The 14,645-nt window shown below is 46.5% G+C and overlaps 1 protein-coding gene and 1 pseudogene across 4 annotated transcripts in view; both read right to left on the bottom strand.

Moving 5' to 3' along the window:
- PTPN3 (protein tyrosine phosphatase non-receptor type 3) overlaps positions 1-14,645 on the bottom strand; it is a 167,939-nt gene that overhangs the window by 57,385 nt on the left and 95,909 nt on the right. For all 4 annotated transcript variants that reach the window (XM_061426448.1, XM_061426447.1, XM_061426446.1 and 1 more), the window contains exons 6-9: positions 10,234-10,278; positions 6,777-6,829; positions 2,078-2,198; positions 848-935 (exon numbers count right to left, since the gene is read on the bottom strand). In XM_061426448.1, coding sequence (XP_061282432.1) covers positions 848-935; positions 2,078-2,198; positions 6,777-6,829; positions 10,234-10,278 — 307 coding nt within the window. The remainder of the gene's footprint in view (positions 1-847; positions 936-2,077; positions 2,199-6,776; positions 6,830-10,233; positions 10,279-14,645) is intronic.
- LOC133253559 (U2 spliceosomal RNA) lies at positions 8,801-8,918 on the bottom strand (annotated as a pseudogene).

The raw sequence follows: 14,645 nt of genomic DNA on the forward strand, positions 1-14,645 counted from the left end.
CAAGGCTATGGTTTTTTCAGTGGTCATGTATGGATATGAGAGTTGGACTATAAAGAAAGCTGAGTGCCAAAGAATTGATGCTTTTGAACTGTGGTGTTGGAGAAGACTCTTGAGAGTCCCTTGGACTGCAAGGAGATCCAACCAGTCCATCCTAAAGGAGATCAGTCCAAAACATTCATTGGAAGGACTGATGCTGAAGCTGAAACTCCAATACTTTCGCCACCTGATGCAAAGAACTGATTCATTTGAAAAGATCTGACGCTGGGAAAGATTGAGGGCAGGAGGAGAAGGGGATGACAGAGGATGAGATGGTTGGATGGCATCACGGACTCAATGGACATGGGTTTGAGTAAACTCCAGGAGTTGGTGACGGACAGGGAGGCCTGGTGTGCTGCACTCCATTCAGTCACAAAGAGTCAGACACGACTGAACTGAACTGATCATCATAATAAAAATTATCATATTTGAGTACATAATAGGCTGTAACTTGAACAGCACTAAGATTAAACAGTAGAAACCTTGGCTCATTAAAGAGCCACTTGGAAAATGGAAATCTATACATTTTTCACCTCTTTAACCATGAGATGGTCTTATAAAAATTACTTGTTTCTAGCCCACATCACCCTCCAAGAGTAAAAAGTCTTCACGTACAAAGGAAAAGATGAAAAAAACAAGTGGATAGTGGATAAATAACCAGCAAAACTTAATATTATTTTATAAACTTTTCAGATACCTTAAAAAAAAGATCTTTTTAATTTGAAACTGGAAAAGTTTCAAAGCAGCTTTCAGATGTTCAGAAATTAAAATTGAAAAAAGTTTTGAATTACAACATGCCAAAGGTACCTACCCTACCACTGTGCAGCTCCACTCCATAGAAGTCGAGAGTCCGAGCTATGTTGATAAAGCAAGATTCTGCTTCCGATTGCTTTAGCCCACTACAGAGGCAGAGGGAATACACAGTGTTTATCCAACAAACTGAACATTAACCCCAAATTTTAAAGCTAATAAAAATCTAAAAAAATTGGTATCATTACTATAAGGTGATTAAATGCCTTACACTGTTAATCTTAAACAACTAAACCCCCAAAGCTACTAAACCAAGTTTTTTTTTTCTTGTCCACTGAATATGACTTCATTTAGCCCTCATGTTCCTATATTAAATAACACCTCTCATTTAGTGGGTTCTCAACATCCAGAGACAAAGACTGTCACCTTCTGCAATCCCCACCCCACTTTTTCCAAGTTGCTAAACGAGCACATGCTCTTTAGGTCTTTTGGCCTTTATCTATCCTTTTAGCAGCAGCTTCAAACTTCCAAACGTCACTGTACTATTTTAGGATGCTGGCTCCTGCATGGGCAGCGATTCTGGGAGAGGATTGGCAGTGCCTCTTTGAAGGGACACTGGTTGCTTAGGCCTTTGTTTTTTAAGGCCTTCCTGAGAATGTGAGGCCCCTTGAAACCTGGCCTTCTGGGTCAGAGCGGCCCTTATTTGACTCGGACTGAATGGAGCCACTGCAGCTTGAAGAGAAAGGAGGCAAGGGAAGAGGAGGCCAGAGTAGGGTGACTTTGCTGGAATGGAGGCTTGGCCCAAGGCAGCTACAGACGGCTGGTGCTCCCCTCTGGAAGGAAGGCGGATTCACCAACTGAACCAGGGCTGGGATTTACCCAGCCTACGGCACATGGGTCCACCTGCCTGCCTGTCTATTCAACACCACTTAAGGGAACGGTCCATTTCATTAAATGTAGGAAACCATTCAAAAGTTTGTTTGGTAGAGTCAACGTGTGGGGCAGCCAAATTTACAACGGGCATCTCCTTCAGGAATTAATAGATTTCAATGACATCCTGAAAGAGAACACAGCAAGTCATCCAGAATTCGCATAGGATTTCCTACTTTATAGAAATGGTAGTTATGCCAAATATATCTGTCACCATAAGAGCTCAAGGTTCACAAACCTCCCACCTCTTGAAAGAGCATCCACAAGCAAAAGCCAGAGAAGACGACATCAAACCCAAGGGTATGCGAGGTCTGACAGCACTGACCTGAGTACCTAAAGTAGGTCACCTGCCCCTCCTCACCTGTGCTGCTCATGTAGAGACTCCACCTTCGCTAAGAAGTCCTCGTTCTGATCCGGTATGAACTGACTATCAGAGAGATAGCCCGGAAGATGAACGGAAGAATCGTAGTCTCCAAAATGAGCTATCAAGACAAAATGAGGGGAAGAGCACCTTTTCAGTGTGGTCTGTATTTATAAGCACCTACAACATCACAAGAAAAAAAATTCATCGGAAATACTCTCTGCTATTAATATCAATGTCTCCCATCCCAGAAGGAAAGGAGATGAGCGAGGTGGTTGCTTAAGTGAATTTCATCCCCAATTTGCAAAGTCAGATGCAAGGGTATTTCCTTTACGTTCACGTGGTCTGGCTCACCCTCGACTGCCATCACACAGAAGGACTGCTCTTTGAGACCTGGGCTGTGATGAAGGTATCTGTGTTCTCCTTTCACTGTGCCTTGAGGGCTGGGAGTGGCTCACATTCATCTCTTGAGCCTTGCACCGAGGCATGGCACACAGCAGGTACTTGGGTGCTTGGAACTGACCTGCACAGAGGCTACTGCGAAGTTCAGCTTTGCAAGAGGAAAAGGGCTGACTTGGTCATGGGTGGACCACAGGCCAGGAAGGCCAGCTAAATGTGGCTAAGCTGTGGCCAGGAGTGTCAGGGCTGTACTATGTAAGCATAAGTGTGGCCTACAGGTGAGTCTTTTCATGGTGAAGTATATGACAGTGCATTTACAGGAAGTAATTTAGATGCCCTTAGGCAGGGTCCCCAATGAAGAAAGCTTGAGGAAGCCTTAGAATCAGCTCATCCGAATTCTGAGTCTTGAAGGAAAAGAAATCTGAGGTCCAGAGACAAAAGAGGACCTACCCCCATCACAGAGCCATTTTTCAGCAGTCAAGGCCAGAACCCAGCTAGAGTTCCCACCATTCCACCAGCCTGCCTGCCAGGCCTATGAGCTGCTGCTGGCCATTTGCAGATGACAGTGGTCATGTCCCCAGAGGGAAGCCAAACACTGCAAATGGCTTTCCTGAGGTCAAACAACTCAAGGCAGAGTCCTATTAAATTGAATGCTGCATGTTACATCAGCTCATGAAGATCTTAGAGCTTGACTTGGTCATCCATCATGTTAACAAATAGTCCTAACCCCTGTGCCTTTCTGCAAACACAAAGCAAGTTTCTCTCTTTAGTCACGTCACTGACAAATATCTGTACTTAATATAAAACCAAAGAACTCCCTCTAGGGGGTTCTGTGAGAGTCAAAGGCCATTATATAAAAATACGTATTTTCAACACCTTCATTCTTTGACCCTCACAGACCCTTGAAATCTTAGTTGGCTACTCTGCAATGCCCTGTGCTAACCACTAGGGGGAAACAAAGTTAAACCAGTCTTTGGAAACCGTCTGCAAAGCACAGGGCAGTTTCCACATTGAATTTAATGACCAATGACATCACCTCACTAGACGCTCTTGATAACCTAGTGACAGGCATTGCTTTTATCCCCATTAAACAGACAAAGGAACTGAGACTCAAGGAAGGAACCTGCCCACTGCTGCCCAGGCTTGGAGCCTAGATGCTGACCACAGTCCATCCTCTTTATCTACTTACTGTACCACATGCCCGAAACTCCAGAGCAACACACTTTTCTATTTGTGGGGAAGCAACACATGAGAAAGCTAACTAGAGCAAAAAGAAAAGGAAATAAGCGCTTATGTGGGAAATACCTTGTCTGTTAAATCCCATGCATTCTTCTGGCTGATATTTTGTATTCTGCGGGACAGAAGGTGTCTCAGGTACTCAAATGTATGGCGTGTCAAGCTTTCCTGTTGGGAAAGCCCTTGACTTGCTATTCATCATAGTCCGACTTGATCTTGGAGGCTCTTCTTAGGAGCTGTCACAAGGAAGCTTTCCCACACTACGTCCCCCTGTACCTTCTATTCCCCCCGCCAAGGAGGACAGAGCGAGCGCCTCCCCCGTGTGCATCCTCACTGCCAGCATCAGCTGCTCCATCTCTGTCTCCCACCGGCTGCAGACCCCTTGCAGAGAGCAGTCATGCTCTCTCTGTGCAACTCGGGGATAGTGCAGAACCACACATGGCAGAGGCTCAGAGACCATTATAGAACAGATATGTGATTTTCAAAAACTTCGTTCTCTGACCCTCACAGATTCTTGGCAGGCCCCAAGCAATTTTTCACCATCAAGTCCTTTCAGATTCTTTATCCACAGATCACTTTACTTTTTATCTGGTCAGAACATGTGCTTTTGGTTGGCATCGCTGACCACTGGTAGGCTTGTCTTCATGTCAGATGTCTCTCTGGGACAATCTGGCAAAGTGTATCAGATAAAATTTAGGCTTGCTCTTTGATCAAGCAATTTCATATCCAAGAATTAACCTTACAGAAATATATGCACAGAAGTGTAAGAAAATGTATGTAGGTATATACACTTGAGGGTGGAGGAATAAGAAACCTCTACTTAAAACTGCTCATCTGACAACTTATGATATTATTAGCATGACAGTCATGCTCAAATTTGCATTGCAGCTAGTTTAGACTTTTTAAGCGCTCATAACTTTCTTTAGTCCCTACTCTATTGGTTCTTTGTAGAGGAAAACCTGACTGCTGAAACTTAGGAATTTTATTTGGGATTCTAAATTTGGCCACTGGAAAAAGACCCTGATGCTGGCAAAGATGAAAGGCAGAAAGAGAAGGGGGTGACAAGAGTATGAGGTGGTTGGACAGCATCACCAATTCAATGGACGTGAGCGTGAGCAAACTCTAGGAGACAGTGAAGGGCAGAGGAGCTTGGCCTGCTGCAGTCCACGAGGTCGCAGTCAGACATGACTCAGCAACTAAACGACAACAACAAATAGTTTGTTTACAATAGGCTGTTCCCTTTTAAGTTTTTTTTTGATGTGGGCTATTTTTTAAAGTCCTTATCGAAGCTGTTACAATACTGCTTCTGTTATGTTCTGGGTTTTTGGCCATGGGGCATGTGGGATCTTAGCTTCTCGACCAGGGATCAAACCCACAACTTCTCCATGGGAAGGCAAAAGTCTTAACCAAAGGACTACCAGGGAAGTCCGCAATAGGCTGTTCCTTAGACAGTTTTCTGCTGGGCAGAAAAGAAAGTATAGTACAAGTTAAACATTGTAATATTTGCCATCAGCCAGGCACTATTTTAAGAGTTTTACGTCTATTTCATTTTTGCTATGACCCTATGATTAGATACTGTTATCATCCCTATCCGACAGATAAAGCTGAGACCCAAAGAGGCTCAAAGTCAGGTAGGTGTAAGTGGAAGACCCGAGGCCCAGGTAGTGTGGCTTCAGCCTGTGCTTTCACTGACTCAGTTAACAGCGATGGTCCAACTCTAGAGTTTCTAGTTATCACCTTCCCAGGTGATACATGAACTGAATAGGCCTATTCCAAGTTGTCCTAATCACCATCATCACCTCCATCTTACAGGTGAGAAAACTGAGACTCAGCAAGGTTACACTACATTAGAAGCAGATGGAGGGCCAGGGTTAAATGGAGTTTGCATAAAAAACTAAGTCCTTCCTAGTGCTCCTGCCCTTCAAACCTGAAGCTCTAGCTCTGGGTACCAAATTCACTCTGAGATATGGGAAAAAACCTCTCCTCAGCAGACCAGCCTGGCAGAGATGGAGCCCACTGGGTCTAGTGACCACTAAGAACACAGGTTGGCTGGTGTCATTTCGCACATGGACGGGACAAGGCCAGGTCTGTTTCAGCGGTACTGAAGGCAGAGGGGATCTTTCATCCACCCAGGCTCACCCCCGTGCCACCTCTTCCATGTCTCCCACTGGGGAGAAGGAGATGCAGGCTATGTGGGGAGATGACTGAATAAGAGGATTCTTCCTTCAGCTTAAACAGGCCTTGATGGAAAATTCCACCTGGACTTTCCATCCCACATGGCAGCCACTAACCACATGTGGCTAGCAAGCACTTGACATGTGGCTGGTGCAAACTGAGATGTGCTGGGACTGTAAAACCTGGAATGGTTTCAAAGACCTACTGTGAAAAAAAAAGGAAAATACCTTTACTGTTTTTACATGGAATACGTATTAAAATAATATTCTGAATCTACTGAGCTAAGTACATTAATATGATCCATTTTATTTTACTTTAATATGGCTACCAGAAAGCTTAAAACTACATGTGCAGTTCCCATTATATTTCTATTCTACTGTGCTGCTCCAGGCTTATCACCCATCACTCTACTGAAACTAAAAATAAAATTCCTAAGATCCCAGCAGTGTTTCTGAGCAGTACCCAGCAAGTGCTGGGAGTGACCTCCAGCAATTTCTGAACCTATCTGGGTCTTAGTTTCCACATCTATACGAAGTGACTGGTGGCAGCATTTGCCCCACTGGGATTTGTTACAGAGTCAAATCTGATTGTGACTGAAGCCTTTGGAAACTGACTGAAGCCACTGGAAAATGTAATGTGGGATAGGATTCTCCTGTCTTCTCGGCTCCCCTGGTAGAAAACCTCATTTTCCCCAACCAAACATCCCTGAACCACAGGACAGTGTAAGTGAGGAAGAAGACTGGGACCATCCGGACAGCCAGAGATGCTGCCCAACAGGATTCCTGGGGAAGGGAGGAAGCGACTCGGTCAAAGAGGAGAGGCCAGAGAGTTTTATAATATACTGGTCAGAGCAAGCTGTCCATCCATGAAACACTCGTTTGTGACTTACATTGTACTGCATAGGATGCTAGAACCACCGCTGAGTTAAGAGGGCAGGTTAACCTGTCAGGAGAAAAACACATTAGGAAAGTTACCAGAACCCACCACAGCCCGAAACAGCAACTGATCATGGGTAGCACGTGCCTTTTTCTTGGATTAATCATTTAAAAACATCACGAATGATAACAAAGAATTTCAGGATCCTCAAACAGTAAAGATAAATGTAACACACTGAAGAGTTTTTGAAATTAAGAGAGAATTTTCCCATGTTTAAAATCATTCATTATTAATACAAATACCATGAGGCTAAAGGTCTGATGTTGGCCAGGGTTTGGCTGGTCAAGAAAGGTCAGGTTCACATCACTAAGACGAAAAGAGTACTCTTAGGTCAATGGGCAGGCAGCCTTTGTCTCTTTCTGGTAAAGACATGAGACCTCTCCTAGGACTAACTGAATTCCTGAGTTCTGTTAACTCTCATTACCTGCTTTCCAAAAGGGTCACATCCTTTCCGAAGGGAAAAACAGAAACGTATTCTGAATTTTAAAACTCCTGTGAGTTTTCAATTATTTGATTAGTTACTATGATTTAAGACTCCTAAATCTGTTCACCCTCCTGAAACTCCCCACCTAGAGGCAATGGTCAGCCGCACCTCAGTCTTCCTACGTCCATCAGAAATCCACAAACCCAAGCTGGACGTGTCTTCCTTCCTTCCTCCTGAGCTCAGTGCCCTCCCAAACACCGTCTGGGTCAAAAACTCTGTCTCTGTCTCTGACATATTCCGAACCATCTGGTGGCTCCCTTCTCTCCATTCAACCTCGGATTTCAGTCTGCCTAGGAGCTCATTCAGCAGATCTGGGCCAGGGATCACTGCCAGGTAGAGCAACACATGAATGGCAGCAAGGGTGAGGGCTTGTAGGGTTGGGTGGGTGGGGGGGACACAGAGTTTAAAAGCATTCCGCCCAGCAACCCCGTGGGAAGTGGAGAAAACGTGCAGTTTCCATGGCAGCCCGTGAAGTTCCCAAGATATGAGTCACCCCCACCTCTCTGACTAATCTGGCTGGCTCACCAGGGTTCCCCTCCTGGCCTGCTGTGCTGTGCGCTGGTCCTGAAGCAGAATATGAATATGGAGGTAGCCCTGAGGGGGCCACCATCTTTCAAGTAACCATGCATTCCTGCTAGAACTTCTAAATGCAGATACATCTAGGGATACTTGCTATCTATTCAATCATCTGGAGACTCAGCCCATGGGGAGAGCAAAGGTCAGCATTCACTCTCCCACCAAGATGGGCTTCAGTGAAGTCAAAGCTGGTGTCCTTGCTACAGGAAGAGCCTGTGAATGGGATTTGGGGAACAGCTTAGGAACAACCCTATGAGTAAGTCAGAAAGAACATTTCCAAAGGATGGCGTAAATTATAACAAACTAAAGAACACCATGTTCTTCGACAGATTCCTCTCTTTCTCAGTAAGTTTCAGGGTCTCCATCTGTCAGACAAGATCGCCTATTTCAGCAGGAAGGAGAGGATGAACAAACTCTTCTGAGCCCAGGAGAAACGCTAACCAGCTCCACCGACTCTGTCAAGAGATCCACGGTTCCTAAGGGCCAGATGCCACCCTGACCCCACACCCCTCGCCCCCGAGATGGGGGCCGCCTGCAGGCCTCACAAGGTGCCCGGGGTCTAAGCCAGGACGTGGCCCTCAATAGGTTTCTCCCATTGAAAATGCAGATATCCAACTTCCAACACTTGGAGAGCCAGACTGGAAGCTCCTGAGCACAGGGGTGGGGGGCCCAGCCCCATCTGACCACACAGTCAGTGCCCGTCTTGTAACAGGTGCTCACAAAACGTGTGGGGAAAACACGGCGGTGTGCACACAAGAGAGACAACCGTGTCTGCTGCCACAGAGGACAGCCTGGACCCAGGGCAGGGGTGACCATTTCAGCTGAGAGGTCCCCTGAAACACGAGGCTGCCGCAGGCAAGGGTGGGCACCGGGTTACAGGAGGGGTCCTCTCTCTCTCCCTGTGTTCTCTCATAAGCAGGGGGTCTCCAACTGGGACTGTGCGGGTAGGGCGGTGTCCTCACTGCCCAGTGAGATTTATTAAACTGGTAAGAACAGACACTACGCTTGATCTTAGCCAAGAGGCCGAGAAGTGATTTATCTCCTCGTGTCCTATTTATTGTGCTACAGAAGGGACTTGTTCCTCCCTCAAATGGGAGGATGAGCCAAATTACAGAACCGGTCTAGGGCCCCTAGGCCATCAAGTTCTGGCGATCCTTTCTTTGAGGGATCTCTTGCTTCTAACCGTCCCTCCTGCCCCACACTCCTTGCCCCCTATTCTCTGGCCTGGATGCCTTTTAACAGCTCTCTCAAGAGCTGCACCTTCCCTCCCACCTAGACGGAAGCTCCTCAGCCTCTTCCAGCCTTCCCTGTAGACGCTGCTCCTGCCAGATCCCTCCTGCTTAAACACCCTTGACAGCGCTGCTCTGCCTGCTGGATCCAGGACGCACACCTACGTGTGATAGGAAGAGCTCGCCCTCTCTCTTCTCTCTTAAGCCCCCCGCATGTGGTCTCCAACTAGGACTGTGGGGCATGGGGTGCTGTCCTCTCTGCCCCAGGAGATCTGACTCCTCACGTCTCCACCAGCCCCCAAGCCCCAGCTCATCACAGCGGTCCACACTTCACAAAGCCCACACCGGCGGCGTCTTTTCCTAACACCTACGGCGGCTGTGCTCTCCACTCCGCATACTGGTCCCAGCTGCTTCACGGGCTCCTGTCTCGTTTCTCCAGTGAGACCACAAGCTCCCACATGGTAGCCCAGAGGGGGCTTCCGAAGACCCTCCTCAGTAGAAGGAAAGAGGAAGTGGGAAGGACAGGAGCAAAACACGGCTGTTCCCACCCGTTCACCTGCTGCAGTGTCTCTGGTAAGTCAAGAAAAACTCTGAATGCTGGAGGTGGCGGCTCAGGGACCACTGACTTGGAGTCCCCCTCCCCTTCCTGAGCTGCTCAGATACTCTGCAGCCATGGAGACGGTCCTCATACGCAAGAACTGCTGAAGCATGGCTGAAGCTCCAGTCTTCCAGCAAAGCTTCCCAGAGAGAAAAAGAGTCACTTCTGGGTACTAAGGGGCTCGGAGGGGACCTAATTGGGCCTGATGTGCCTTCCTGGATGAAGCTCATTTCATGTTCAGGGTCTCTACCTCCCTCTCTCTACAGTTTCTCAGGTCTTTACCAGAAAGATAACTGCCTTCTGTAATAAAACTGAAACAAACAAAATGAGGTTTATCGGTTCTCAGCTTCCTAAGTCCAGACCTAGCCAGAAACAGATGTCTCAAGCAGGATGCTGCTTTCAACATCCGATTGCTGTTTACATTTAATATTGTTACCAGAAATGCACGCTCATTAGATTAAAACCAGGAATTTCAGTAGTCTAGGGCAACTGATGGAAAAAGAAGATGAAAAATTCTCATTACCTTCCTTCACAAATATCCATCTTCAGTTGTAAGAAATACAAATGCCTATGAAATAATTGATCTCATTAATTCATAATACACAAAGGAAAACATGCAAAAAAAAATGACAGATGAGTGAAGGACAAGACCTACACATTTGAAAAACAAAACACAAAAAAACATATTTTTGTTTCAAGTATCAGATGCTGTTCCCGTACATTGCAAAGCTGCCTGTTTCCACCACAGTGGTTCATGTGGCTGCCAGTCTCAATGGGCCAGGGGGTGATTTCCAGCCAGCCTCTTGCCAGCGCCGCATGCAAATGCTGTCTTAGGGATGGACAGAGTAAGAGGAGCCCACCAATGACTGGCTGGTGCCGCTGCCAGTGGGCGCCCCCACCCTGGACCTTCCCAGTCAAACCTGGGGTATCTGAGAGCACCAGTACCCACAGGCAGCCCCGCACACCAAGGGGCTGCCGTTCTGCACACAGCATTTGCACACCCACGTTCCGCTGTGTGAAGTTACCGAAAGGAGGAGGGTCTATGCAGACACCTCCTTGGCTGGAGTGCAAACACCCAGCTGGGCTTTTTCCTGTGTCCCAGGAACTGTTGGTGCCTGAGCAAAAGCACAGACATCAGCCGACTCCAGGCTGCCAGGCCTCCAGGCTGAATTCTGCGCATGTCTGTGAGCTCCCAGCACTGCTGCTTTGAAACCTGGGACTTGATCTGCGGACAGAACCTGGTAAGCTCTTGGTAAGTCACAGGTGCCTCCATCCAGGGAGTGGAGGGCATCGACAATGCCATGCAGGCCAGGAAGAGCCCTGGAGCGCGTTATATTTAGGGACACGGCACACATGTGACACTTGGCCGCTGTCCCCACTCTTTTTTAAAGCCTGGATTCACTTGGGATACAGATTCCAGTGTCTGGCCAAGGTGACAAAAGGGAAACTTCTTGAAATCTAATACAGAGGCAGTAGAAGTGTTCAGGGGGCAGGAGAGAGAGAGAGAATTTTGGCAGTTTAAACAAATCAGTCTCAATAGTCCTAATTTCGATGTTTAAAGGTCAAGGCGCCAGTGTTTTGAGATGTGAATGTTTCACATGGTGTTACAACCTTGTATTTGCACAGTTCTGGGCTGTGTGTGGTATTTCACAACTTACGGATTCATTTCAACCTCCTTGGACTGCAAGGAGATCCAACCAGTCCTTCCTAAAGGCGATCAGTCCTGAGTGTTCATTGGAAGGACTGATGCTGAAGCTGAAACTCCAATACTTTGGCCACCTGATGTGAAGAGCTGACTCATTGGAAAAGACCCTGATGCTGGGAAAGATTAAAGGCAGGAGGAGAAGGGGACGACAGAGGATGAGATGGTTGGATAGCATCACTGACTCAATGGACATGAGTTTGGGTAAATTCCAGGAGTTGGTGATGGACAGGGAGGCCTGGCATGCTGCAGTCCATGGGGTTACAGAGTCGAACACGACTGAGCAACTGAACTGAACTGAAGGACTCTGAAGTGGGTACCACTACCTCCATTTTTTACTGATGAGGACACGGATGTTCAGATGGGTGACGTGGGGTCAGTGATGTCTTATTTCAACCTGGACACTCGTGTTATGAAAAAAAAAATCTGGCTCTATTACACATTTCTTATGTGTCTAATGACTAAAAACCTTAGGCTCAATCTCCTGATATTACTTTGATTATAAGACTTGTCAATTACTCTTAATGCATTCAGCGCCAGAACACTGAGGGATGGTGTGACATACACACGCTGATTCACGCTTATTCCATATCAGAAACTCTAGCTCTGCCACCTAGGGGAACACAACGGGTCCTTTCTACTTTGTTCCTATGTTTATTCAAGCTGATATTCAAGTGGAATTAAGTGTTCTCTCCTCCTATAACGCTGCTGAGAGAAAAAAGAGGAGGGAGAGAATCACAGGTAATCCAGTGGTAAATCTGGATTTTCACTGCTGAGTCCTGCTAGGTGGTAGGTCTTCCTCAGGGTGTAAAGGAGAACAGGAACCTGCAGACCCCCATTCACCACATGCTACCTTTTTGTATATTCAGCAATGTCTCTGAGTCAACCCCAGGATATCACACAAAAAGACAGGAATAGTGGAATGATGCCCAAGTCCCGAGGAATCTTGGATCTCCCTAAGAATCTTAAAGGAGCCTGATTCTGAGACTGCCAGTAGATGAAAGTCTATATAGAATAGTCTAAATTTATCAGGAACAGCCGTTGTGGAGGCTCACAATCAAAGATACAGTGATTAGGATAAAGGAAGTCATTTAGAAGAGACGCTCCGTGTGTCTGACTTCAGAAATGTAAAAGCTCACTGCTGGAGTCTGCCCCATCCATGACCTCAACTTCAGAAAAAAGCAATGAAGGCCTCCCTGCCTAGATCCTTGGTAAACAAACAGGAGACAACACACACCACCTCTGTATTCCTTCTTTGACCCTTGAAATCAAAATTTCTTTAAAGGGGAACTTCCTTTTGGATAAGCTATAGAGCTGGGGCTTAAAAAAGATACTGTGTATAATATGTACATCAATTATACCTCAATTAAAAAAAAAAGAGAGAAATACTATGGGTCAGGAACACAGGAAAAATTCTTCCTTTAAGTAAAAACAAGACAAAAGACCATTTTAAAAAAAAATTAATGGTGGAAACCTGGCCCAGACTAAGAAGAAGATCTGGCAGTCCTGGCTGTTTTCCCAGCTCTTAGGAGGCACAGGGGCAGCTGCTAGCATGGCTCCTGCTGTGTTAGGAGCAAAGTGGTGCCCACATCCCAGGAACTGACAGCTGTAATCTTCTCCACACTGGGGCGACCACCCATCTTAAGATGGGAGGTGGGGTGGTGGGGCTGGGTGTCCGTCTGCAACCGGTGACTCTTAGGAGGGACACGGACAAACCGAATTTTACCTGGGACTTAGGTAAGAACAAAATTTAGTCTATTACTTGTCTTGAGCCAAAATCCGCCTTTCTGTAGCTTCCACTCACTGGCTATAATTCTACCACTAAGCACATCTAATTCCCCCTTTCCTATGACAACCCTTTGCAGATCTGAAGGCAGTCTTCATTTCTGAATCTTCTCTCGGTCCTCAACTCCCTACATCTCCTCAGGAGGCTCAGCAGGCAGAGGCTTTCCTGGTGGGTATGGATATGGGGTCTGACGCCCGAGGGGGGCCCTGGAGAGGGGCGCCTGGGCTAAGTTGGCAGGAGTGATCCCTTCACTCAGGTACCCTGGCAGCCACAACCCTGGGGCACCAGCATATCAACCCGCTAGCAGAGGAAGCGTGGTTCACACTTTGGGTGGGAACCCTTCAGTGGATAGTAAAATCAACTTAATGAGCCACAACTGGCATTTTAAGCGAGGAAAAGAGAAAGCTTAAGGGTGCTTTGCACTTACTACTGTTTCAAGAAATGTCTGCTTCAGTAATTTACACGTATCTGTGTAATATATTACAAAGCAAAATATATACGTGGGGTTGTGATAAAAAAAAATTCCCACTGGTTAAAAACACACACACACATAATCCATCATGACATTTTAAAACAAAACTTAAAAAACTTGTTATTTGGTGGTAGGTAGCCTGGGGAAATCTCATAGATCATGTCACCACTTTGCATCCACCAGCATGAACTATTCTGCTGGGTTGAGCATCCTACACCTTCCCTTAGTCCATCTGTGTGAAGAGCTATTATGGGGAAAACTCAAGGCACCACGTGTATGTCCCGTGGTTACCCAGTGAGACATGTGGGACATCTTATATCTGCTTAAAATTTAACTTGATAGTAAACACAAGTCAAATTTTCAATGCCTTCTATTGTACAGAGACGAGGTGTACGAAGAAGACAAACTAGTAATAGAATAATATTTGGCCTTTACACACATTACAAGTTAAAATGTGGTCATGTGATTACTAATTTAAAAAAAGGAAAAAAGTGAAACAGCACTTTCTGTCCAAGTTAGTGTTGCCTCCTTGGTGATGGTCTCATGGCCACCATGGGCACAAGACAGGATCTAACAATCCTGAACATTCAGTGCTTTTTTTCGGATGGAAGAGTTTCCCTCCCTTAGAAAAACAAACCTTTCAATAACCAAAGGGTCGGCTGATGCCCTGGGGGAGGGGAAGGAGAGGCCAGGTGAGTTTGCAGAGCCCGTGTTTAAACAGCATCAACTCTCCTATGCCCATCCTTTGGTTCCAAACACGGGTCCCCACCCACAAAACCCACGTGCCAGCACAACAGGAGGGCCAGGACCTGAGCCAAGCCTGGAGGGGTAAACAACTCTTGCAGCCCTCTTCCCTTATCTGGTTCACAGATTCGCGGAGGCGGAGGCAAGATGCTGGCCAGCCTCCTCTCCTTCCAACTGGGGACCTGATAGAAAGTTCTCAGTTAAGAGACCTCTGGTTCTCCTAAAGAGCTC

Source organism: Bos javanicus, chromosome 8 (assembly GCF_032452875.1).
Source record: "Bos javanicus breed banteng chromosome 8, ARS-OSU_banteng_1.0, whole genome shotgun sequence".
Taxonomy (NCBI): Eukaryota; Metazoa; Chordata; class Mammalia; order Artiodactyla; family Bovidae; genus Bos; species Bos javanicus.